The following is a 25,469-nucleotide window of genomic DNA, read 5'->3' on the forward strand; positions in this document are numbered from 1 at the left end:
GAAGGATGTAGTGGATCCTCCATTATTTCAATAGATCTTATAGCTATTACCTGATAGAACAAGCAGGAAATACTAGGAAACTGCATTCTAAAGTAGCTTCAATGTCAAGATTGAATGCCTCTTGGGGCGAGGGGGGGATCTGCAATGTTTTGGATTCTATAGCTAATTCTATTAATGCTGCTTCTAGGGCTTTCCAAGACAGATACTACCTTTTCTTGTCTCCTACCTCCTCCCACCCCACTTTTTTTTACATTTAAAGCTACTTGTTATTTGAAGTTACAGTAGAAGATATACAACTATTCATTCTTTTATCTTAAAATAGTTGTAACAGTTTGCTTATTAATTATTATATGGATCTATAGACCAACCTTGCAACTTACAGAATTTTACAAGGTGATGGCAATAGGCATATGAATTGACAACAGACAAACCATAACAAAGAGTCCTCTGGCATCCATGTGTCTAAGTTATTTATTACATCATGAGCAGCATTGTATTCCATACATCTGAATGGGGAGCAGAATCAGTGGAAGTTCATGCTCAAATACCCTGCCCAACTTACAGGGAGGTTTCAGCACTGGCCGATCTCCTTTGCACCATCTTGTGAGGGAAGCTCTTCCTCCCAGCATACGGAGCACCTTGCACACTTTGGGTGAGGCATGGCCAGCAACCAAACAGGGCAAGCCTTTTGGCTCACTTTGATTAGTTCCAAAGGAGGCAGGACCAAGAGAAGACCCCTCACCTCTGGTCAGATATTTAACCCAGCGTGCGCCACCTCCTCAGCCAGTTGCCTTCAAGCTCTACCCTACCTCCCACCATTTTGTCATCTTCATTGTGTTAATTTATTTTGCTTATCACAACTTGGGGATAGACGGGCTTGGGCCCTAAATCTGTTATTGTGTAGGCTACATCCTTGTAGGAGGTCCCGAAATGTCACAAGGGATGCAGTAGAGTAGGTATACCAAACCACTACTGAACAGGAACCTGTACTACACCTCCCCCCCCCCCCCAATTGCTCGGTACCAGTACAGATTTGGCACGACATTCCTGTTCTCCCAATGGGTCTTCCTATGGTGTGTCAGTCCAGCAGGCAGGCTGTCCAACCTTCTGATCCAGGACCCATGTTTGGTTGCCATGTGTGGTCTCACATGTCCATGAAAACATATTGGTTGTAAAGGTGTAACAAAGCTCTTTTTGTTCTGAAGACTCTAAACTAACATAACTACTAGGTTTGTGCAATCAATGGAAAATGTTTCAGTACTCATTACTAAATTTGGGGCGGGGGGTTGAATCATTTGTAAAGTGTTTCTAAAATATAAGAGGTTCGTATCATAACTATAATGATATAACACATTTTTATTAAGTAATTGTGCCATTGGGGAAACTTCAAGGGCTCCTTTTGTTAAAGCTATCAGGATGAAACTTGCTACAGTTGTAGAACATCTTTACCAATATTACCCCCTCTTCCCAATTCTCAGTGCATTTCACTCATCCAATGATTTTGGGGATTTTTTTTTGTTTTTACTAACAAAATTTAAAAAACACTACAAGAGATATCTATGTGATTTTGTTTACAATGACACAAGATAACCAGGGCATAAGTCCCCCAAGTTTCAGAAAGATTTGCACATCTACTAATTTTTGGGATTTTTAAAAATGTTAAAAAAAAATCTCTAAAAAATATATTTACTGTTTTAAACAGTTGTTATATTCGTTTATATTTGTATTATCTTGTGGCATTGAATTGTTGCTGGTGTAAGCTGCCCTGTCCCCTGCCCCCCGGGGGAGTTGAGAAGGACAGGTTAGAAATGTGGGAAAATAAATAAATAAATCATAACAGCTATGAATATCTTTACACGACACAACACATACCATAGAGCTTCAATTTAGGGATTTTCCTCCCAGTCCAGCACAGATTATCAGTTGTTTTTGCAGATTCAATAATTTATTGGAACTCTAAACTCAAACTGTGTGGCTGGCTACCGCTATGGGTGGGCAATCGCTCTCCCTACCTCATTGGGGCTTTCTGATGCAAGCAAAATTCTGCAAAATGTAGGTTAGGGCAGGGCCTTTTGAATTTTCTGCCACAGGGGTCCTCGCCTTCACAAATTGCATTTCCCAGAATTCTCAGTCTCCCTCCCAGCTTGCTTCCAAACCCACAATGCGACAGGCAACCTGACTCTCCTAATTTAAAGTGGAATGACCTTTTTGGCTTTACACTACTGGTACAGTTTGCTGCTTATGCTGAAAATGAAACTGACTTTGGGAGGCTTACGAGGTTTACTGAATATTAACAAAAAGCCATAGGTGAGTGTTTTGATTCTTAAGTTTTTGTGTGGCCACCCCTCGCATTTCCTAATATCATGTCGTATGTACAAATCTAACAAAATACTCTTACATACAATACACATACAATTTTTTGCACCGCCCTAATAACTACTACACTTTTGGAAAGTCTGTGGTAGAAATATTAAAGTACAAAAGAAAAATCCATTTACTTGGACACTATTTTCTTGTACACTTCAATTGTTATTTTAGGTACTTATCACACAACACTTATTCTGCCATTGCACTGGATCTTTTTTGTATTTGCAATGTCTACTTAGCCATGATTTTCATGATAGTTGATATCATGGTGTATAAAGGAAATCAAACTTCATAAATTTTATTTATTTATTTATCATGTCATAAGCAAGTTGAGAGTACAGTTAAAATGCATTTAAAAACACAAACGAAGTTTTAAAAACTTGACATTGTAATAAATGTCCTTTGACCAGAAGCTGGCCCCTTGGAGTACCTATAGTGTCGCCATGAGAAGGTCCTCCATCTGGTTGCATTGTAGTATGTGGTCTGTGGTTTGCTCTTCTCCACACCCCAATGTCATACACTCCACTTTGTAGCCCCATTTTTAAGGTTAGTTCTGCATCTCATGCTGCAGATTTAATTAAATTTAATTAAAGGGTTTATATTTAAGGCAAAGAGCCTCTTCTAAAATAATTCCAATAACAACTTGTCCTTCTTGAAAGGAAGACATAGTATGTAAATTTCCTAGGACCTGAGAAAATATGAAAAGCAGACACTACTTTGACTATTCTTTAGGAAGAAGATAAATAAACTACTCTACATAACTATCAGTATCTGTGTGAGCATATTCTTGCTGCTTGGAGCTGTTTTGCTAATCCCTGCTTTGTTTTTAGGCAGTATATTAACAGTACAAAAATGGTCTCACTGCACCATGATTTAACAATGTGAATATACAACAAGGAGACTCTGGGACTATCGGCAGCAGTCCAACAACAGATAATAAGGCTCCTGTTACCAGAGAAAAATATGTTCTGTAGGGACAATGGAAGTGAAAGTGATCATTCTCATCAGGTTAATTAGGTCGTTCATGTTTCACTTATGGAGCAAGTATCCTCCAAATTCAAAACATCCCCCCTTATCTCACTGAAGCCCTCATAAGCATATATAGACATCATGTTTTCTTTTACTCTGTCCTCCCTTTTTTGAAATTCTGTACAGCATAATGTTTGTGCAAATCAGGTACATTACTATAAAGCGATGTTTTGAACAGCAACATTGTATGTTCCATATTCATGATTGTCTTTTCTTTCATGCATTCACAAGCTTCACTTGTTTTCCAAGCATTTTTATACACTGTAAACAGCTTATATAATCCTTCCTTCACACAGTGAATCTATACCTTCATTTTGCAGGAACCATGGTGCTACATGAGTAAAAGGCTAAAATTTCTAATGCATATTCAGCCTAGGAGGAAAGGATGCCAATGTGGCCAATGTGACACCCCATCATTCAAAATTTTGGGCACCCTACTCCATCATATCAAGGTGCACAATAAGTACTCAGTCAGTAATGGTACCCCTAGAACTGGGGGTGGGTAAGCAGGAAAAGTTAGATAGCCACATTGCCCCACCCCCTAGGAGACCTAAAAGGAGATTCCTGTGGGAGGGTACATCAATTAGACTTCTCACACTCCTGAATAGCAAAGCTGGACATGAGAGCTACAACCAAGCAACACTTCATATGCTTTGTCAGGACAGAGGGACAGATGGAGTCTGTACTGAGTGACTATTTAGTACCTGGAGACTTGGTCCTGGTTCTGCAATGAATTGCTGTCTTTCTCAGGGACCAAATAGCAAAGAACATTACCAGTTCTCCCAGGGAAATAGCAGTAGAGATAAAATAATGGTTGACACAGGGCCCGTCCAGACAGTACCTTTATTGCAATTTGTAGCGAATTAATTAGATAGTAGGTTTATTCCGTGCCTTCTTGGAAGGTACAGGATAAACTCACTATTTCCGGTTCTGGAGTGTAGAATACTGCAGTCCAGACAGTATTACCACAGTTTACTGGGCTAAATACCCACCCCCTTCCTCTGAAGCCCCAAGACCTCTTAGAAAAGTAATGAAAACTTACTTGGCCTCCATTCCAGGCTTCAGCCAGCTCTCCCAGTGTGTAAAAATGAAGCGCTAGGAGAGTAGGGGGAGGGAGGAAAATCACCCCCCCCCCCCCCGGCGCTTTCCTGGCATGTCATTTCACCATAAATAGTTGATTAGACTTCTTGTAGGTTTTTCAGGCTGTATGGCAATGTTCTAGAAGCATTCTATCCAGATGTTTTACCTGCATCTGTGGCAGGCATTCCGAGAGGTTGTGAGGTCTGTTGGAAACTAGGAAAATTGGGGTTATATATCCATAGGAAGTACAGGGTGGGAGAAAGAATTCTTGTCTGCTGGAGCTAGGTGTGAATGTTTCAACTGGCCACATTGATTAGCATTTAATGGCCTACCCATTTCAAGGTGTGACTTCTGACTGCTTGGGGGAATCCTTTGTTGAGAGATGATTAGATGTCTCTGATTGTTTCTTGATTGTTTCTTGTTTTAAGTTCCCCTGTTTTGAGTGTTGTTCTTTATTTACTATTATGATTTTAGAGTTTTTTAAATACTGGTAGCCACATTTTGTTCGTTTTCATGGTTTCTTCCTTTCTGTTGAAATTGTCCACATGCTTGTGGATTTCAATGGCTTCTCTGTGTAGTCTGACATGGTAGTTGTTATAGTGGTCCAGCATTTCTGTGTTCTGAAATAATATGCTGTGTCCATGTTGGTTCATCAAGTGTTCTGCTATGGCTAACTTCTCTGGTTGAAGTAGTTTGCAGTGCCTGTCATGTTCCTTGATTTGTGTTTGGGCGCTGCATTTGGTGGTCCCTATGTAGACTTGTCCACAACTGCATGGTTTATGGTAAACTCCTGCAGAGGTGAGAGGATCCCTCTTGTCCTTTGCTGAGCGTAGAAATTTGTAATTGCCTTTTATATTTTTATTCTTTGCCTCTTCTATAGCATCTGTGTGCTTTAAAAGCATAGCTTCAACTAAGATGAGCACATACAGTGAATGTACAGTGAATGGCACTCTTGATTATACAGTGCAAATTTGCATCTTTTTATCTTACATAGCTGACTTGGTTCACTCACTCAGCAGAATTCAGGTGAACTGGCACAGCAATAATAACCTTCATTATTCCTGTAGCTAGGTGACAGAACTCCACATAAATGGAATAATATTATTATAGAGGAGAGGCAGCTGCTTGATGGGCCCTACAATAAATAAGTGCAGAAACAAGGCCTTGAGAAACTCACTGGGTTTTTATTTATCCGTCATATTCTAAATGAATCAGCATCTTGAGAAACTTTCTTCTTTGTTTTCCTCATTTTTGAATAAACAGCACTTACATTTTGAATATGTATAGCAAGATGAATCTATTTACAGAGTATGCAAGTTTTACATTGATTCTTTATTAACTCTATCTCATTCTTTGTTTTTTTTTAAAATATATATATAACATGAACATTTGTGCTGTCTTTCATTTTGTGTGGGCAGGAGCAACCACACTCCTCCTGCACCAGCCCATCAAGAAAAATACTAAGACTAGATGTTGCAATAGTCAAAGGTCATAACTTGTTCATTGGTTAAGATGGAAACAAAACTGGCAGCCATGCATGGGTTCTGGAACAGGAATCGGACAGCCCAATTGCTGACCGATGCCATGAAAAGTGGGGAGTACAGTGCCATTTCCCATTTCTAACCCAAGTCACCGGTACTGCCAAACACTCTAGCAGCCATATTACTGCTCCGCCACCCTCACCAGAAAACAGGCGGAGGTGTGCTAACAAAATCCACGGCCCATTCCACATGCCCCCAAATTTTGACAAAGAAACAGAATTATGTAAATGATATAAGAGTACATACTAAGTACAGGGTGGGAGGGAGAGACAACCCAAAGCAGACTGAGCTGCAGAGCCTGGCACACCTATAATTTATCCACTTGGAGTAGATTGAAGGTAAGTGGCCTGCCCTTGCTTGGCTGGTCAGACAAGAGCGCGCCAAAGCGAGTGGGTACAGGGGCTCCTGGGAAGAAGGAGTACTATGCACATGGTGGGCAGAAGGGACATCCCTGCCTGGTCAATCAGGCAAGGCCTTTTATCCCTGCCCTACTTTTTCGCTTGATGTTTTTTTGGTTTTTTTTTTTTTTTTTTTTTGCTTGAATGACATACTTTGTGCAGTTGCGATTCATGCTTAAGGGACTGTATTTAATGATATCACAGATTCTGACCCCTGTGACATCAACAGAGGTTGTTTTTAGTTCTCAGGATTTGCCCCTGAAATCTCAAAGCCAGAGTTGCTTCTGACCTGCCCAAACCTGTGCCCTGGTTTTGTAATGTTAATGTTTCTTATCAAAGGAATGGTCGTTTGTTGGGTCAATCAATAGTGAACACAAAATATGCTGGTTCATAAGAAAGTGTTGCAAATTAATCACATGACTTTGTGTAATTCTCTATAAAAGAGAGATCAAACCAAACAGCTTTGCCTTCCCCCTTCACAATGAAGGTCTTAATTCTAGCAGTAGTCTTAACCCTTGTGGGTAAGTAGAAATTTGCCAACTAACTATCACAAAATAAAGGCTGGAAAATTCACAAAATATTTTTCAGTGAAATAAATATAAATTCTTATAATTCTAAAGAAAGTTCTTGTTGTTATCACAAATAATTGGCAAACATTTGCAATTCAATGCAGAACACCTGAAATGTCTGCAAAGCAATATCAACATTTTAAAATAAAATTAATGTTGTGTATGTTGCATTAATGTGTTTCATCAAAATATAACTTTTTATATTTTAGCTTCTGTTTTTATATTTCAGGTTGTCAGCAACAAAATCAACGTAAGTATCCCTTTATTAGTTCTGATTTTTTAAAAAAGAAATTAAGTCTATTCAACATCTGGAGTATAGTTCACTATTTTGGACTTTATCAGTTGATCCAAATATTTTCCATAAATTGTCTGTGATTTTTATTTGAATATTTTTCCTAGAAACTCAATCAAACAGACATGAAGTTATCTCCTATGACTATGAATTTGAAATTCAGAATAGAATTTCAGGAAAAGGGTTTGCAAGTGCTGGAATGAAAGTTAAATGTAAAGTGGATATTGGTCAAATTGATCCAGATCGCAAGTTTATGCAGGTAAGAAAATAAATCTAATATGGACATTGCATTTTTCTATGAAGCTTTATCAGCTCAGGTAGAATTAAACTTTCACTATTATTTTTATGCACTGCCCTAAATTTCTATTCACACCTTCCCAGCTAATTCTCACTCAGCTGAAGCCTTGGAGGATTTGTTCTGCTCAGTGGTCAAATAGACAATAAGATGTAATTTCAGATGCACAATAATTTATTGCTAGATCAATTCAATTGTTCTCCGGATGTAATGCCTGAATTTTTTTAATCATATGATTTTTATAACTAGTAAACAATAATATATTTTCAAGTAAAGTTGAATGTCATTTCACATTTCTGGAGATTCATTTCATGTGACTGCTTCAATAACTAAGGAAGGCACATAGCCATTTATCCTCTCCTCTGCATATTTCGAGCTACTTGTTGGCTTTCTAAAAACCTTTGCTGTTCTTCCTTGGAAGTTCTATACACTGAGTATGATCCTACCATAGCTAGTTATTTCTTAAACACTCCTTTGGTTGTTACAGTTGAAAGCAGAAGAGTTAAGGATAAAATTTCAGCAAATTTCACACTGTCATGTTACCCCCATAGATCCAAACATGAAGCCAATGTGCTAGAAACAGCTCTGTTTAGGGCCTGGTGAATAAAAATAAAAGGTTTATTTAGTCTTCGGTAGATTGTGTCCTGGTCCACAGATCAGAGTTTATATAGATGTGCTTCAGGCTGATGACACAGGTAATTGAAAAATAGTCCCATGGACCTGCTCATACATTTCCACTGCAATCACTTAATCTCTGTTGCTGTAGAAAAGCACTTTGCACCCAACAAAGCTGGAGGCAGAGAAGAGAGAAGGCAAAATTTTGCCCTACCCAATCTGAGTAGTCAGCCTTCTACCTTTGGGCTTGAATTCTGGGGTTTTGATTATTCACAGATTTGATTAAAATACTCTCTCTAGGACTTTCTTGGTCGCCCAGTGTAACTCTACATCTAGGACCTCATCAGATGGTCCAAATTTGGCAGTGTATACCAGTTCCTCTTTAGTTTTGCCATGGAAAAGGCTGGCTCCCATCCCACGACATACATTTACTTCCAGCAGGGCTCCATGGCAAAATGGAAGAGGAACCAATGTATGATGATGTGGCAACATGAGAGGCTTCACACGTTGCATTAAGATCAACGTGGGCAAGCTGGGCAGCGAATGCTCCCCCCCCCCCATGGGATGGGGTAAGGGAAAAGCCAGGTGATGCAAGATGTGGTGTGATGAGTTCCCCATGCCGGGCACCACTAGATTCACCAGTTATACTGGAGGATCTTGAGTTTTCTAGAGAAGTGTTCTCTCAAATTTAAAAAATAGTTTTTTTATTTGTGATTTTCTCTGGGGTTCTATATCCCTAACATCAATGAATGTAGAGGGCTGGCTGTAGATGGATACCAGGATTTCTCTGCATAAAATAGTGATTTATCAATAAACTTAGCTGTCTTGTCACTTGGCCCCACTTTTTAATTACACTCTGTTATGGTTCTGCTATGTTTACCAACTACTGTTCATCATTTAATGTTAAGGGCACAGGATTAGGTCAAGAAAGGAACAATATTCAAGCCATATAATCATTCCTAGCTTGGTGAATCATAGATTGCAGGGCCAAAACTAATAAAATTCAGGTTTTAGTCTTAAGCTATTATAACACCTAAAATCTTCTCCTTAATATAACAAGGCAGAGCAACAGGACATGTACAGGCTCCACGACAAGCCACATACATTGATTGAAGTGTGTGTGTGTGGGGGGGGGGGGAGTGTTAATACAGGTCAAGTATCCCTTTTCTATAATGCTTGGGATCAGAAATGTTTTATATTTTAGATTTTGGATATAGATACATAATGAGATATCTTTAAGACGGCACCCAAGTCTAAACTGAAATTCACATATATTTAACATACATCTTATACAAATAATATGATGGCCATTTTATCCAGCATTTTAAGTAATGTTGTGCATTAAAGAAATAGTGTGTACATAGAATGATCAGTAAACAAAGATGTCCCTATTTAAGTCACCTATGCAACCAATTTTGGATGTTGGGGTTTTCGGGTTTCAGAATTCTTGATAAGGGATGCTCAACCTGTAATGCTTTTAAACAATGTAGAACAAATGAGCAAAAGCTTTCCTTCTCTTATACCTCTGTTCTGGCCTTGATTATGGGTTCCTTTACCATAAAAAGGATGGGAGAGCATGAGCAAGTGTTTAAATACAGAGATTCTCTGTGAGCTATTTCAATAGTCAATTGTTGCACTTGGGGACTTCAAGATCGGAAGGTCATTCTTCTAGTATAAGTAGCTCACCTTTTTAAGAGGCAAACCAAGAAGTCTGAAGAGGCCAAGAGGGCAGAGAAATAGCCACAAGTGAGAGCCACACACAGATCCAGGGAGGCATTTTTCCCATCCCTGTTTCAGACACAAATTGTTGATTTCTGGGAAGGAATGTGTTGTGGACGGAGGCATCTTACCCATCATATCACATATTTCCTTTTGTTTTTCTGTCTTTTCCACTCATAAATTATAATTTGAATACTGTATCATATAGATATTATATAAATTAATGGCAAATGTAATACTGCAATTTTGTGTATTGCCATTCTAAAACATAAGCAGAAAGGATGTGTGGTTGTGAGTTTTTCCCCCTTAAAATATTTAAAATAGATCAGCATTCAAATACACTGCATAAAAAACCCATGAAGTGGAGAGAAATAACAAGAAATGTGCATTTGTTTGTTTGTTTGTTTGTCTAACAGACCCGCTCCTTTGAAGTATTTGACTACAATGGAGTCTACCCCTGGCAGACTTTCATTCGGTCCCCAAAACTGACTGAACTGTTTGAAAGAGAGGTGAAGGATGTAATCACGTTTCAACACAGGAATGGCCATGTTGAAGATATCATGGCTCCAGCACAAATCTCAGAATTTGCTTTTAACATCCTCAAAGGAATTTTGAATTTACATGAATATACCCTGAAGATCGACCAGAAAAACTATAATTTAAGAGAGGTGAACTCTTAATTTTTCGATTATATTTGCCATCATGTGGCTTTTATATTTTCTGTATTCTCATATTAACCATTTATGGTTGTATATTTTATTTATATGCAAACATGTACCACTTAGAAGACTAATAAGTTTTATTTGGCCTGAACATTCAGATAGTCCTTGTCACCAGTTTACTTACAGTGCAGCAACCACTACTTATATTAGCAAAACAATTCCAAATTGCATTGTCAAGAAATGTAATGCTGTATATTAAAAATGTAGTCCATAATCTGCATTTTCAAGATAAAAGACACACAAGCACAGGACTGTATTCTACAAGGCCTAACTGCCTTTAACTCTTGTTTTAGAATATTTCCCTTCACATATATTTCCAAAGTGCTTGACATATCTTTTGAGAAGTCCTTTCCGCAATATTAAGGCAAGTCAGTTAGAAAAGTTTGAAGCTGAAAAGTAATATCTTGCCTAAAGCTGAGTTCATGGCTGAGCTCTCAGGGCCCTTCTACACTGGCAAATAATCCAATATAGAGGGAACATTAACCTGGGACATCCAAACAATGGACCAGACTAATGCATTTAACCTAGAATAAACCTGTTATTCTAGTATTTGTTCTGTATTTTAAAAATACTTGCAAAGATACAGATCTTTGTTGTTGATCCGTACCTTTGCAGGTATGGGGCCTGAGATGTCTGTCCTTTCCACGATCTCGGGAGGTGTCCCCTCAGCCATCCTGTGTTTCCTAGACTCAGGCAGCCCAGACTGGTGAGATGGCAATGCACCCTCCCCTCCCTGCCCCCCCCCACCCGTTTCACCCCAAAGGTTAAAAAAAATAGCCTCCTTACCTAGACACATGGATTCCCTTAGCTTCATGGCCTTGAGAAATAATACCATGGACATTTCGAGAGGGGAGAGCCAAATATCACTTGACTAGAATTCCGAGAACCTGACAGCATCTCAGAGCTCTTCTGTGCTGACCCAAATGTAGACCAGACCTGACTTAGCTTAACTCATGACAAGGCCATGGTTAACCTAGATCAGCGCCATGAAGCATTTCGCCACTGCAGGGCTTATCCAATTACACACTGATGTAAGCGGTCAGTGCAGATGAACCCTCAAAGAGAAAGCAACATGACTTTTCTTCAATTTGTTGAGGCCTATCATGTGATATTCATATTTGTGGTGACTGACCCATTAGTAGCTAACTTTTAGAATTGAGAAAGTCTTAGAGGGCTCGGAGCACTGCAACTTACATGGCATGGGCTGTTTAAATTCAAAGTATGAAAGTAGTAAATTGTCCTTCCAATGCAAACTCTTCCCCTCTTTCATTATGAACCCTCATTACACTGGATTCAGTACTGACAGGTTATGGAGTGCTGCATTTCAGCTCATTAACTAATGGGCAACATAAGGCATAGGGAAGACTCTAGACTTGAAACACCTTAGGGGGAAAAGATAGGATTTAAACTAATCAGAAACTCTCTAAGCATACACCAAGATTACACTTCTGATGAATACAAAATCGTGTTTTAATGTTATAGATCTGAGTGAAACCTGCTAATGTGAGGAAGAAAGTTAAGATTCCTTAGCTCTTCAGCAGTGCTTAATTATTACCGCTTTTATGGCACATCTGTGCATCTATAATTCTAAGGCTTCTAACAGAGGAATGTGTGAGCTGTAGATTAGGTGTAATGGGATTTTTAGGGGCAAAATATCAGTCGACTGAGAAAGTTCTCCCTTTTGAGGTTTAATTCTGACTGATCAAATTATTACACCACATTTTTTATTAAAATGCTCAAATTATGCCTCATATACAATAAGCCCTAATTGGAACTGAATCGGGAACTTCCCAGTGAGCCAAGCCACAAGTTGAGTGAAGTCTGTAGGGGTTTTCAAGTAATCTTTCAGTAGTAGCCCATTCCTGAATCTTTAACAAGAAATATGTAAAAGGAAAGGAGTAAAAAAATAACAATGATTAAAGGCATGCATTAGAGCAGAGATATTTTAGGCAATTCCACAAGTAGATGAATATTTTCCAAGAAGACAATATACGCTATCTTTCTATGTATCTATCTAAACTTCTATCTGTTTATATTTGTTTATTCAGAATGGCATTGAAGGCAAGTGCAACACAACATACTTCCTGAGAAATTCAGAGAAAAATGATGAGTTCCTAGTAACCAAGTCAAAGGATTTAACTGACTGCGATGACATGGTTTTAAAGGTTGTTGGTGCTGCATATGCAATCCCATGCAAGTCCTGCCAGCAGGTCAGTCCAGTGAATGTGTATAATCTAAAGCATAAATCACAGATATAAACATATTATTATGCTCTGTATGTAATTACTAGGGGAATGCAAAAATCCAGACACGGCTTATAAGTCATAAGTGATTTGGTAAATCCATATTTACGACCCGAGTTACAAAGCCAGTATCGCATGGCCTCCACACACAAACAAATGAAGGAATGAAGACGTTTGTTACTTTTTGTAAGTTGCAGTGAGTCAGCTTCTTCTTCAGTGTAAGCAAACTCTACTGGGTGGGTGCAGCCAAAGAGGTATGCCGCATGCTCTCCTCAGCCTATCAGGGCTAGAGAGAGGAGAAGGGAGGAGGTGCTCCTGGCATTTCCTTTAAATACAGGAGCCATGTTGTCTCTGTCACCATTGCGAGTGAGCTGGTGGGTAGCTGGCGATTTAGGGTAGCAAGTGACTCAGTAGCAAGCAACTCGCTAAGCAGCTGAATTTTTTTCTTGCGCCATGCAAGATTAACTTAGTTTGCCTCATCTTAGGATTTCTTTTAGGATCACTACAGCTGAGTTTAGGGTCCTTTTAAGATCCTTTTTCTTTGCATATTGGGTTTCTTCCTGCCTTGGAGCCTGGCGATTCTATCGACGCCTTGGTAACTCTCTATAATGGGGAGATGTCCAGGGCGATAGATACGATCGCACCCGAACGCCCCATCTCGTTGCGTCGTGACAGGACATCTCGCTGGTTCTCCGGGGAGCTGGCTGTGATGAAGCATACGAGAAGGGGGCTAGAGCGCAAATGGAGGAAATCTCAGGACGTCTCTGATCGAGCACGGGCTAAAGCCTCTCTTAAGGCATACTCCGTGGCTATACGGGTGGCCAGGAAATCATTCACGACCACCCGTATAGCGTCTGCAGCAAATAGATCATCGGAGCTGTTTCGGGTCGTGGGGGAACTCCTCCACCCACCTGTGGTGGAGGAGGTCACTGATGACCCAGCAGCTCAGTGTCGCGATTTCGCACACCATTTTGCAGGTAAAGTCGCTCAGATACGCCTTGAGCTCGACTCCAATTCCATCGCAGTGCCTGAAGAGGTGACGGAGGCATCTGCTTGTCCAATTTTGTGGGATTCTTTTAGGCTTGTTCTTCCTGAAACCGTAGAGGAGGTTCTTGGGGCTGTGAGGGCGACCACCTCACCTCTAGACCCATGCCCATCTTGGCTCATTAAATCGGCCAGGGAGGGGTTGGTTGACTGGTTTGTATTGATTATCAATGCATCGTTGGAGCAAGGGATTTTTCCATCTAATTTGAAACAGGCTGTGGTTCGCCCACTCCTCAAAAAAGCTTCCCTTGACTCCACGGTGCTGAGTAACTACAGGCCAGTCTCCAACCTCCCTTTTTTGGGTAAGGTGCTGGAGCGGGTGGTCGCCTCCCAGCTCCAGAGCTTCCTAGATGATACCAACTACCTAGATCAGTCACAGTCTGGTTTCAGGCCTGGTCATGGCACCGAGACAGCCTTGGTCACCTTGGTGGATGACCTCCGCAGAGAGCTGGACAGGGGGAGTGTGACTCTGCTGGTTCTCCTGGACATCTCAGCGGCTTTCGATACCATCAATCATGGTATCCTTCTGGGTCGTCTCTCTGGGATGGGCCTCGGGGGCACGGTTCTGTCGTGGCTCCGGTCCTTCCTGGAGGGACGAACCCAGATGGTGAAGCTGGGAGACGCCTGCTCTGACCCCTGGCCTTTGACCTGTGGGGTCCCGCAAGGCTCCATTCTGTCGCCCATGCTTTTCAACATCTACATGAAACCGCTGGGAGAGGTCATCCGGAGTTTTGGAGTTGGATGCCATCTTTATGCGGATGACACACAACTCTACTTCTCCTTTCCACCTAATTCCAAGGAGGCTTCTCGGGTGCTGGATGAGTGCCTGGCCGCTGTGTCGATCTGGATGAGGAAGAGCAAGCTGAAGATCAATCCCGACAAGACAGAGGTCCTCCTGGTCGATCGTAAACCGGACCGGGGTATAGGGTGGCTACCTGTGTTGGACGGGGTTACACTCCCCCTGAAGCCACAGGTCCGCAGTTTGGGTGTCCTCCTGGATTCTTCGCTCACACTTGAGGCTCAGGTGTCGGCGGTATCTGGGAGGGCCTTTGCACAATTGAGACTTGTGCGCCAACTGCGACCGTACCTCGTGAAGGCTGATCTGGCCGGGGTGGTCCATGCCTTGGTCACCTCTAGAATGGATTACTGCAATGCACTCTACGTGGGGCTGCCCTTGAAGACGGCTCGGAAACTTCAATTGGTCCAGCGGGCAGCAGCTAGGATGCTAACTGGAGCTCATTATCAAGAGAGGTCTACCCCTCTGTTTAAGGAGCTCCACTGGCTGCCATTTATTTTCCGAGCCCAATTCAAGGTGCAGGTGCTCACCTACAAAGCCCTGAACAGTTTGGGACCACCCTACCTGCGTGACCGCATCTCCATCTACGAACCCACACGCTCGCTCCGGTCATCTGGGGAGGCCCTGCTCGTGATCCCACCTACATCGCAAGCACGCTTGGTGGGGACACGGGACAGGGCTTTCTCTGTGGCGGCCCCCCGGCTCTGGAATGCCCTTCCAAAAGATCTTCGCCAGGCCCCTACTCTAGCAGTTTTCAGAAGGAACCTAAAAACTTGGCTGTTCCGATGTGCCTTCGCAGATTAGGAATCCGCATCCCAAGTCCTTGAAGCACTTTAGCACAACCAATGTTGCTGCACACCGCACTTTTAATCCTACATTCCTCCTGCCATTTCAGCACTTTTAACCCCTGTACCCCATTGCGCCGGCCGAACCAGTTTTAATAGTGTCTTGATGTTATTGTCATTGTTGTTATTTTGCTTAATTGTTTTGATTTGCTTTGTTTATTGTTGTGTTATGTTTTTTCTATTGTATTGTGTTTTGAGGCTTCGGCCCGTGTAAGCCGCATCGAGTCCTTCGGGAGATGCTAGCGGGGTACAAATAAAGTTAATAATAATAATAATAATAATAATAATAATAATAATAATAAGGCTGTTTTAATATCTGTATTTTTTTTAATTGTATGCCTCTGCTTGTATTATTATTATTATTATTATTATTATTATTATTATTATTATTTGAAATACAACAAGATGAGTCCACAGCAGACAAGATTACTCTGCTGGCTGTTGTATTGGATCACACGTCAGACACTTCCCAAGTGTCTAGGACTATGTGATGTATCGGCAAATTATGCGTGCAGATCCCAGTAAGGTGGCCTTCTGCATCTGGCAGATGGTAATTTTGTCAGCGCCTATTGTGTTTAAGTGCAGACCAAGGTCTTTAGGCACCGCACCCAGCAGGCCCGTAGCCAGGATTTCATTGGGGGGGGGGGGCTGAGTTTGTTTCGGGGGGGGCTGAGCCTGAGTGAAAGAGGGTCTACTCTAGCATACCTTTTGTATCGTTACCCCAATACCCCCATGCATATGGGATATATTGAGCATGGTGATCAGATCATGATATGAATAAATATAGCAGTTTAAATAATGCATCGGTAAGGCCTTTTCGCGAACCACCATGAGAATTTGGGGGGGGGGGCTGAAGCCCCTCAAGCCCTCCCCCCCCCCCCCCCCCCCGGCTACATGCCTGGCACCCAGTATGCTGATCACCACTGGGACCATCTTTACTGACTTGTGTCAAAGTCTTTGCAGTTCGATCTTTAAATCATCATATCATGTCAGCTTTTCCAGTTTTTTTTCTCTTCAGTCCTTATTATTATTATTATTATTATTATTATTATTTAGCTGTGGCTCAAGGTGGTATATAGAAGTAGATGCACCAATAGCTGAACTTAACATAAAGCATTTTTCCCTCTTCTCTTTCTTGATAGCACATTGCCAAAGTGAAAAAAGAACTTTAAAGAGAGCAGGCTGTTTTGTCACTTGGGGAATAGAAAACTTCTCAAAGACCAGGACTGAAACACAATCCTATGTTACTAATAGAATTACTGTATCCAACTAGATTGTATCAGTGCTTAATTCTAGACCTCTTAGGAGTATATCAACATGATAATAAAATACTTTTCTATTACTTTTGTTTGTAAAGAGAAACAAGAATTTCCAAGCTGCTTCTACATACAACTACACATTTAAGGATATACAGAATGGACAGAGGCTGCTTCTGGAAGCCAATAGCCTTGAAATACGTCAGTTCAGCCCATTCAATGAGTTAAATGGAGGAATTGCCTTAATGGAAGCCAGGTACACACCATTGTATCAGCACTAAAATGTTGAAAATTGAGTTACTGTATCACTAGTGCAGCATTCTAAATAAACTAGTCAAATGCCCTGAGACTAACCTTCAATATTTACTGTGTCCTGTTTATTCTAGAATGTCATGGATTGCTATAAATCTGAAACAGGTGGAGAAATAACCAAACCATTTTAAGGAGAAGTTGCCAATTTCTGATTCGTTTCTTTCAAATGGATAGTATTCAAAATACAGCTTTAAAGCCAACACAAATATACATTCATATGAAAACCAAATATTGTTATACTAGTAGTAAAATAATTTGAAACATGACAATATCCTGATGAGTAGGATTTGGGAAATAATAATGAATGGATCACTTGGGGCCAAAATACATGTGACATTAGTCATATGTTTAAACAAGAGTGCATATGACATTCTAGGAAAACATTCACAAGGTAGAGCATGTGATCTCTAAGCAGAACAGCAACCCTTGCCAGTTTTCTCAGCAAGTTTCACCATATTTCATTTCTTTCTACACATAAAGTTTAGGTGACTAGCTTGCATAAATTCATCCATGAATCAGGAACTTAATTGCAATTATATGGATATCTACAGAGTTAAAATCTGATCTATATATGGATCTGAATTCTGATGGTCAACCTCAACCAAAGGAAAGCCACTGTTATCAGTGAAAGCAACACACAAGTAAATACCATGGATTCAATAAATCAGACTAACCAATAGAATTCATGGCTTTAGATAAACTTCTATAAATGTCATACATATGTGATTGTACCTTTTGGCCATTCTGCAACAATTATGTGTAATTTGTGTTAATCTAAACAGAGTTCCACAAATTCAACTATTCCAGTGAGAAATAGACCAAAATGTTAATTCACCATTCAATGATCAATCCACGAGGACACTATTTGCAATTACCCAACATGATTTGATCCATTCATTGTACATTTTATTGAATAATGTATAATTGTTTGTCATTGTCTTTATTCCATGTGCTTTCTCCATTGCAAAATGAGAGGGACACTTGGGGCCCTTCCACACAGCCATACAACCCAGAATATCAAGGCAGATAACCCACAATATCTGCTTTGAACTGGAATATCTGAGTCCACACTGCCATATAATCCAGTTCAATGTGGATTTTATACATCTGTGTGGAAGGACCCCTGAACATACACAGAAAGTGCTATAGTTAACCATGATTGCAAAACCTAGAGGTAGAAACATTTTCCATACAATACTGTGTTTGTTTTAAATTTCATTCATTTTTTCATCTACAGCCAGAAAATGGTATTCACTGGTTCCCAGGAACGCTTGCCCGTTATGCCTTCTGACTTGAAGAAATTTGGGTCACTTGCATACAATTTTAAAGGTGAACTCCCTGCACTTCCTATTCAGTTACCGAAAATCAAAAATCGAGAAAAAGAGGTAACACCAAGATTCAACTATAGACACTATGCCAAGGTTCTTTACCCAAGACCTGAAAGAGTATTTGACAGGCTTCTTCTTTCTTTCTATTAACAGATTGAGGATGTATTACAATATTTGGCAGGCCACTCAAATGAGAAGTTTCCAATTGACGGTCCAATAAAATTCTTAGAGCTTGTACAACTTTTCCGCACAGCAGATGACATTGATTATTTTGATACATTCTTTAAACGATACTCTAGCCAGGCAGCGTACAGGTAAGAGAATATAGGATGTGCTTTTACAATTGGAAAAACATAGCTGAATGGTATAAACTAGTTATCAGAGTTTGGATGTGATGGCTGCTTCTTTACCTACAGGAGGGTAATCCTGGATTTAATTCCTGCTGTTGGCAATCCAGTTGCAATTAGATTCCTAAGGAATAAAATGGAACATGGAGAACTGACCAATTTTGAAATATCACACACACTGCTTGTGTTCTTCCATTTCTGCAATGCTTCTCAAGAAGTATTAGATGAAGCAATGGTAAAGTGCATTGAAATCTCTTATTTGACATGACTAAAACTGATTTTTTTTTTTAAAATAATTTTTTTAAAAAGGTAAAACACGTGTAGCAGGATTTCAGAATCTGACAGCAAGTATAGTCAAAGAGTTAAATATAACTGTCTAACCTTGTTGGGGATAGGAAAATTATGTCCCAAGGCCATCTCTACAGAGATCCTTGAAGCCCTTAGATCCCTCCCCTCTAATGCTTTTCCTTACAGTGCTTACCATTTTAGATGCTAAACAGCATAACAGTTATGGATGTCTCTCCATAAGTGCTGAGTCCAGTCTGAAATGCTTTTTCCGCTGAGTTTATTGAGAGTTGATTGTTTATTGCTTATTGATTTGTATTGTATTGATTGTTTTATTTGATGTTTTGTTTATTGATGTATTGTGGGCTTGGCCTCATGTAAGCCGCACCGAGTCCCTTGGGGAGATGGTAGCAGGGTACAAATAAAGATTATTATTATTATTATTATTATTATTATTATTATTATTAACCCTGCGCAAAATGTTTGCTTTGAATTTGTTTCTTCCTTTTGATGACTAATTGCAGCAACAACTGACTTTTCCTTCCACAGATCATTGTGACAGATGTTCTTAAAGGCCCCGAAAGTGCCTATCGCAGAGTTATCACCCTTGGCTATGGATCATTACTTAACAGATACTGCTCGACCTCAGATGTGTGCCCTGACAAGTATCTCAAGGTATAGGTCTGGATTTTCATTACATGCCATAATAATGCAAGAGGAACATTAAATAAAATGAAAGTGGGGGAAGAAAAATATTTTAACACCCTCCTCCTCCTTCTTCTTCTTCTCATAATAATAATAATCATCATCATCATCATCATCCATCAATCATCCCACCTTTCTCCCAAAACTGGGGATCACAATAGAATTGTCATTGTGTGTCTTGAAGTCCTTTCTGATTTTAGGACCCTTCCACACAGCCATATAACCCAGAATATCAAGGCAAAATAACCCACAGTATCTGCTTTGAACGATCTGAGTCAACACTGCCATATATTCCAGTTCAGAGCAGATATTGTGGGGTTTTATTCAGCTGTATGGAAGGGTTTTACAGAGCCAAAAGTAAACTTATCATGAGGTTTTTCAGAAAGGGTTTGCCTTTGCTTCTTCTGAACCTGAGGGATTATAACTTGTTCAAGGCCAGCCAGTGAATTTCAAGGGCGTAGTGGAGATTAAAACCCTGGTCAAAAGAGTTTTTAAAAAGAAACAATATAGTTAACAATGTAGAAAAGTGAGTATTAAAAACTATCCACAATATGAAAAATATCAAAATTGCATTGAAAAAGTATTTCAATTTTAAATGGCACAGCACTCTGTCATTTTTTAAATAGCCTTCTATTTTCAAAGCTTATCAGAGTAAAAAAGGTTTTTAGCTTACTGACAAAAGAACAGCAAGGAGTGGGTCGTTCTAACTAGTCTAGGAAATGCACCCCAGAACCTAGAGGTGTGTCTCCATCAATCCTGTTGTGATGGTAGTGGGTCAGAGAGGGTAAACTTTCAAGATGATCTCAGGGTCTGGCAGGCTCATACAGGTAAATACTTTTTTGCCAGACACCATGAACTTGGTGTATTTGAATTTTTTTCAGGATACCAAACACTGAAGGTTTATTAAAGCAATCATATATCATTTCTGACAAGTATTTGTACTTAATATTCTTAGAAGATCTTTTAACTTAACATTTTTCAGTATCACCGAAAGGATATATCCATTAATCTGTGGGCATATATAGTATAAAACATTGCCTAACAGGGAAACATTTATCAAAAGCATATAGCAAATCAACATCCCTGTCAGCACATCCGATGGTTATAATTTTATTTTATATCAATTTCTTCAAATTATGTGGAATATAAGATGCTATTGCACATTGACATTCGAAATAGGGCGACAAGCAACACTAAATCTTTCCCATAAGTTCTTTTCAATATTTCTAAAAATATTACATCTCATGTTTCCTGAATAAGCTGTATTCAAGGTATAGATCTGGATTTCCATAACATGCCATCATAATGCAAGTGGAATATTAAATAAAACAAAACAAAACAAGATAAAATCTCCCAACTGTGATACAGGAGACATGGTGGAACTTTCTTCCTGGCTCCCCTTCTTCTCTCTTAGTCCCCTTTGGGGTGAGAAGGGTGGGATATAAATGTCGCAAATAAATAAATAAATAAATAATATTCCCTCAAGAATATATTCACATTTGCTTGATTTAAAGGAAAGAGAATGGCATCTGGAGTGTTGGTGACTGTCCATCCACACGATGCATCTTGAAAATAGATTAGCACATCACATTGCAGAAATCATGGCAGGAGGTTAAACTACATCATGGCCCTTGTTGCACCTTCCAACTAAATTATTGTATGATTTTTTATCATTATCAGACAGCAAAAGTAACTTCCTTGTATGGAATTGCATTTGACATTTGACTTTCATTCTTTTATTTAATATCCCACTTTTCTATCAAAAAGGTACTTTCCTTAAAAGACATACATCATAGTAGTCTGAAAGACTACATCATATTACCTAGCTTAACAATCTGCTATTATGAATGTATGATTAGCAAAGCATAGCAACTGAACTGAACAAATGGGAAATTGATTCTGATGGATAGACTCAAGAAAGCTTTGAATCTAAACTTGCAAATCTTAGACAGGGCTGTTGTTGATAAGGTAACTTGGGCATCTCTCACTCATAGTTTTACCATAAGTTGAAATGAATTTGAATGCAGTTAACAGCAAAGTAGACAAATTCATAATCATGAGTTTGGGTCTTTATGTGTGGTGCTTCTTCCATAACAAATCTCCTTATTGATATGTGCTCATCTTTCTAGATTTCTGCCATACTGCTTCCACAGCTCATTCCACTTTTATCCACTTCTTTTTTATAGCCTCTGACTGATTTTGCAACAAAAGCAGCAGAATCATCTGATATAGAAGGAATAGTTCTCGCTCTTAAATTCTATGGAAATGTGGGCCATCCAGCTGCCTTGAAGCCAATTATGAAATTCATCCCAAATTCTGCATCTTTTATTGATGTTAGAATTCCTACAAATGCAATAATGGCTCTAAGAAATATTGGCAGCAGAGACCCAGTACGGGTAAGTTGGGAATAATTGAAGAACATCATTATATGTACTTATTAGTTACACTTGGTCTAACCCACAGTTATTGTCTAACCCTTAATTATTTGTCCTCTGAAAACATTACAGAGGGATAACAAGAAAATGCATCTAGTCAAAGCTAAACATAAGTTTGTTTTGCACCTCCTGAATCAAAATAAGAGGACCAACACTCAATTGTACTGCGATATTCACATTCCACCAGTTTTCTAGTCAAATTATCCCAACAAACATTCATAAAGAAACTCACACTTCAAAGGAAGGTGCACACAAAAAACTGTGTCTATTAGTGTAGTAAGAAAGATTATGCTGGGGAAAATTACTTGCCAAAATATGTCTGTGTCTGTGTCTGTGTGTGTGCACGAAAATAGAGAGGGAGAGAGAAAATTAATATACAAAAGTATGTATCTTAGAAAAGAAATACCCACAGTAAAGAGGCACTCATAAGAAGCTGTTAGCTGAAATAATAGAAATTATTTTTAAAAATAAATAGAAAATAGGGGAAATTGCTTGAAGAAAAATGGTATTTAAGAAAAGAAGTGTACAAGATGTATATGTTAGAAAGATTGTGTATAATCATGTGAACACTGAGAAGCGTGCATGAAAAGGAGTATCCATTTCCAAACTAACTTTAAAAATGCAATTTGATATGGACCAAAATGAAGTGAAAAACTGGAGGAAGTTTAAGCAGAACTTAAACTGACAGATTCACACATCTCTAGCATGAACAGCCTCATGAGGGTTTAACAAGGAGAAGCACAAGATATTCTTGTATCCCCATTTTGATACTTTAGATGTGATGATCCGTGTAGAAATTTCTGCAATTAGAATCACATATATCTTACAGTGAGGAGATATATAGTGCAACTTTGGATATTTGCTCTATGGTTGTGTGTGTGTGTGTGTGTGTGTGTGTGTGTGTGTGTGTGAGAGAGAGAGAGAGAGAGAGAGAGAGAGAGAGGGAGATCCTGATCCTGATCCTGATCCCTTTTTTGGCAATTTCCTATTAAGAATCTAATAGCAAAAGAGACAGAGCTAAGGTCTTACATTGTAATGTACAGGAGCACTTGCAAAGAGGCAAAGGAGGGCCTAGATCCTTGCCAATAGGCTGTATTGAAAGGGCTTTTGAATGGAAAAAATAGAAGAAAATGGATCTTTCTCATCTGTTTTACCTAGATCCAGGGAATTGCTCTTCAAATAATCCTGAACTACAAGGTTAATGCTGAATTCCGAGTTCTTGCTTCCATGGTGTTGATTGAATCCAAACCAACCCTTCCTTTGTTGATGACCTTGGCTAATTCTATGTTGAACGAACCCAGCATGCAGGTGGAAAATTTTGTCTACACTCATCTGAGTGCAATGGCCAAATTTAAATCTCCTAATTTTCACGAGATGTAAGTTATATAAGAATTTTGATTTGCTTTCAAATGAATGACATTCAATAAGCACAATAATGTATCGTGCATTTTTTTAGGGCTTCTGCCAGCAGAGTGGCTCTCAAAGTACTTGGTAGGAAAATCCAACAGTCAGCAGGTTATCGATTTAGCCGAGTATTCATCTTGGGCACTTTCAGAGGTAAAAAATTGTTGGTTTTTTCCATCCAGTGTTTATTCCTTCCACTGCTACAATGTCTTAAAACTAAAAGGAATTTCATGAGTTAAAAAATAAAAAAAAATGTTTGCTTAAAGATATTAAAAATGCATCTGTTACCCATGTATAATTTAACAGCGTAGTACCACAAAGGTCCCATTATTTTAAAAGGCTACTGGACTCCACCTAAGAATTAAGTGTAATGAAGTACTAAAACATAATCTCTGTGTTAAAAGAGAGTGGGGAATCTCATATCTTACAGATGGAAGGAAGGCACACATTGTCCTCTCAAATCTCTATTCTCTTTACTATTCTAAACACTTAATTATGCTTGTTAATTCTTTAAACATGTATTGCTTGTGCCAGGCACAACAAATCAGTAGCAAAGTTTATAGATTTAGTACTTTACTTTGTCCTCTAACCAAAGTTGACCTAATAAAAAAATGGATGGGGGTGGGGTGAAAAGATCACCAAAAAACATTTATAGAATCTCCCTTAAGAACATAGAACAAGATAAAGGACTGTCAGAAGCCTATTTTTTTAAAAAATCAATTTCAAAGATTCCAAAGCCACTTTTAGAATAAACTATCCCATGGTACTATAGTACTACATAAACCATAAAATATGAAATGAGACCAATAATGAAGAGAAGAGCAATAATTTATGTCTGCTGAAACAGTTGAATGCTGCCCCAGGTCTCCCTCAAAGTTTGAGAAGGATGGGATACAAATGCTCGAAATAAATAAATAAATAAATATTTTCAGCTGCATTGTGAAATAATACATTGCTTGATCCCTGCCTTGAGTGTGGATATGATATTTGTTTTTATGTTTTTGCTCCGCTGTTAGTTATATGCCTAAGTTATCTACAGACTGGAATATTTTCCACACTTATAGGCACTTACTTTATAATGAATTGTTACTGAACAATTAGCACCATTTCATTTGGCATTCCAACATTTATTATCAGACATGTTTATCTGCTTAAGAGTAATGGGAGACACCAATCTAAGCTTCCCCTCTGTACTGAGAATATTAGTCTTCAGGATTCCATAACATTGAGCCATGGCAGTTAAAGTGGTGTCAAACTGCACTAATTCTTCAATGTAGATGCTTTAACAATAGACAATTTTTGTTATACAGTTTTTTCACATACTGCTTTTATACATGGGATTTTGGGCTTTTTCATAAGATATTATGAAAGCAAATATTGAACTGAGTGTATATTTGGCAGTATGCAGAATTGGCCAAACTTGTTGTGTTTTCTTTGTCTTTGCAGAATCTCTTATGGCTGCTATGGGGGCTAAATTTGTCTTCATACATAAAGATGGGAGCATGCTTCCATTCATAGCAATAGTTGGATCCAGGATAGATTTTCTTGGCCATATCCTTTTTCCTTTGGAAGTAAGTGGACATTTGCACAATTTACCTGTGCTATGAAACAAGTATATGCCCATACATGTCTTCTTTCTACTCTTTCATCTCATATTGCATTAATTACCAAGGCTAGCAGTAAACAAGTCTGTCATGGTACAAAATTCTACAGACATGCTATTTTAGCTTCCTATACCTATAATGTACTATATTTTTACAAAAATATTATTTTTGCTAACTATAGATATCACATAGTTTGCCTCTTGTGTACTGTGGCTTTCTTTCCAATATTAAGAGTCGT

At 39.1% G+C, this 25,469-nt stretch overlaps 1 protein-coding gene across 2 annotated transcripts in view; it reads left to right on the forward strand.

Moving 5' to 3' along the window:
• The first annotated feature begins 6,863 nt into the window (after window positions 1-6,863).
• LOC132774073 (vitellogenin-1-like) overlaps window positions 6,864-25,469 on the forward strand; it is a 51,630-nt gene continuing 33,024 nt past the window's right edge. For both annotated transcript variants that reach the window (XM_060773794.2, XM_067467809.1), the window contains exons 1-14: window positions 6,864-6,936; window positions 7,214-7,234; window positions 7,384-7,535; window positions 10,322-10,573; window positions 12,676-12,837; window positions 16,913-17,067; window positions 18,361-18,508; window positions 18,605-18,765; window positions 18,868-19,033; window positions 19,633-19,758; window positions 21,975-22,184; window positions 23,382-23,599; window positions 23,680-23,780; window positions 25,074-25,198. In XM_060773794.2, coding sequence (XP_060629777.2) covers window positions 6,897-6,936; window positions 7,214-7,234; window positions 7,384-7,535; window positions 10,322-10,573; window positions 12,676-12,837; window positions 16,913-17,067; window positions 18,361-18,508; window positions 18,605-18,765; window positions 18,868-19,033; window positions 19,633-19,758; window positions 21,975-22,184; window positions 23,382-23,599; window positions 23,680-23,780; window positions 25,074-25,198 — 2,037 coding nt within the window. In that variant the 5' untranslated portion in view covers window positions 6,864-6,896. The remainder of the gene's footprint in view (window positions 6,937-7,213; window positions 7,235-7,383; window positions 7,536-10,321; window positions 10,574-12,675; window positions 12,838-16,912; window positions 17,068-18,360; window positions 18,509-18,604; window positions 18,766-18,867; window positions 19,034-19,632; window positions 19,759-21,974; window positions 22,185-23,381; window positions 23,600-23,679; window positions 23,781-25,073; window positions 25,199-25,469) is intronic.

Source organism: Anolis sagrei, chromosome 4, assembly GCF_037176765.1.
Source record: "Anolis sagrei isolate rAnoSag1 chromosome 4, rAnoSag1.mat, whole genome shotgun sequence".
In the NCBI taxonomy this organism is placed as follows: domain Eukaryota; kingdom Metazoa; phylum Chordata; class Lepidosauria; order Squamata; family Dactyloidae; genus Anolis; species Anolis sagrei.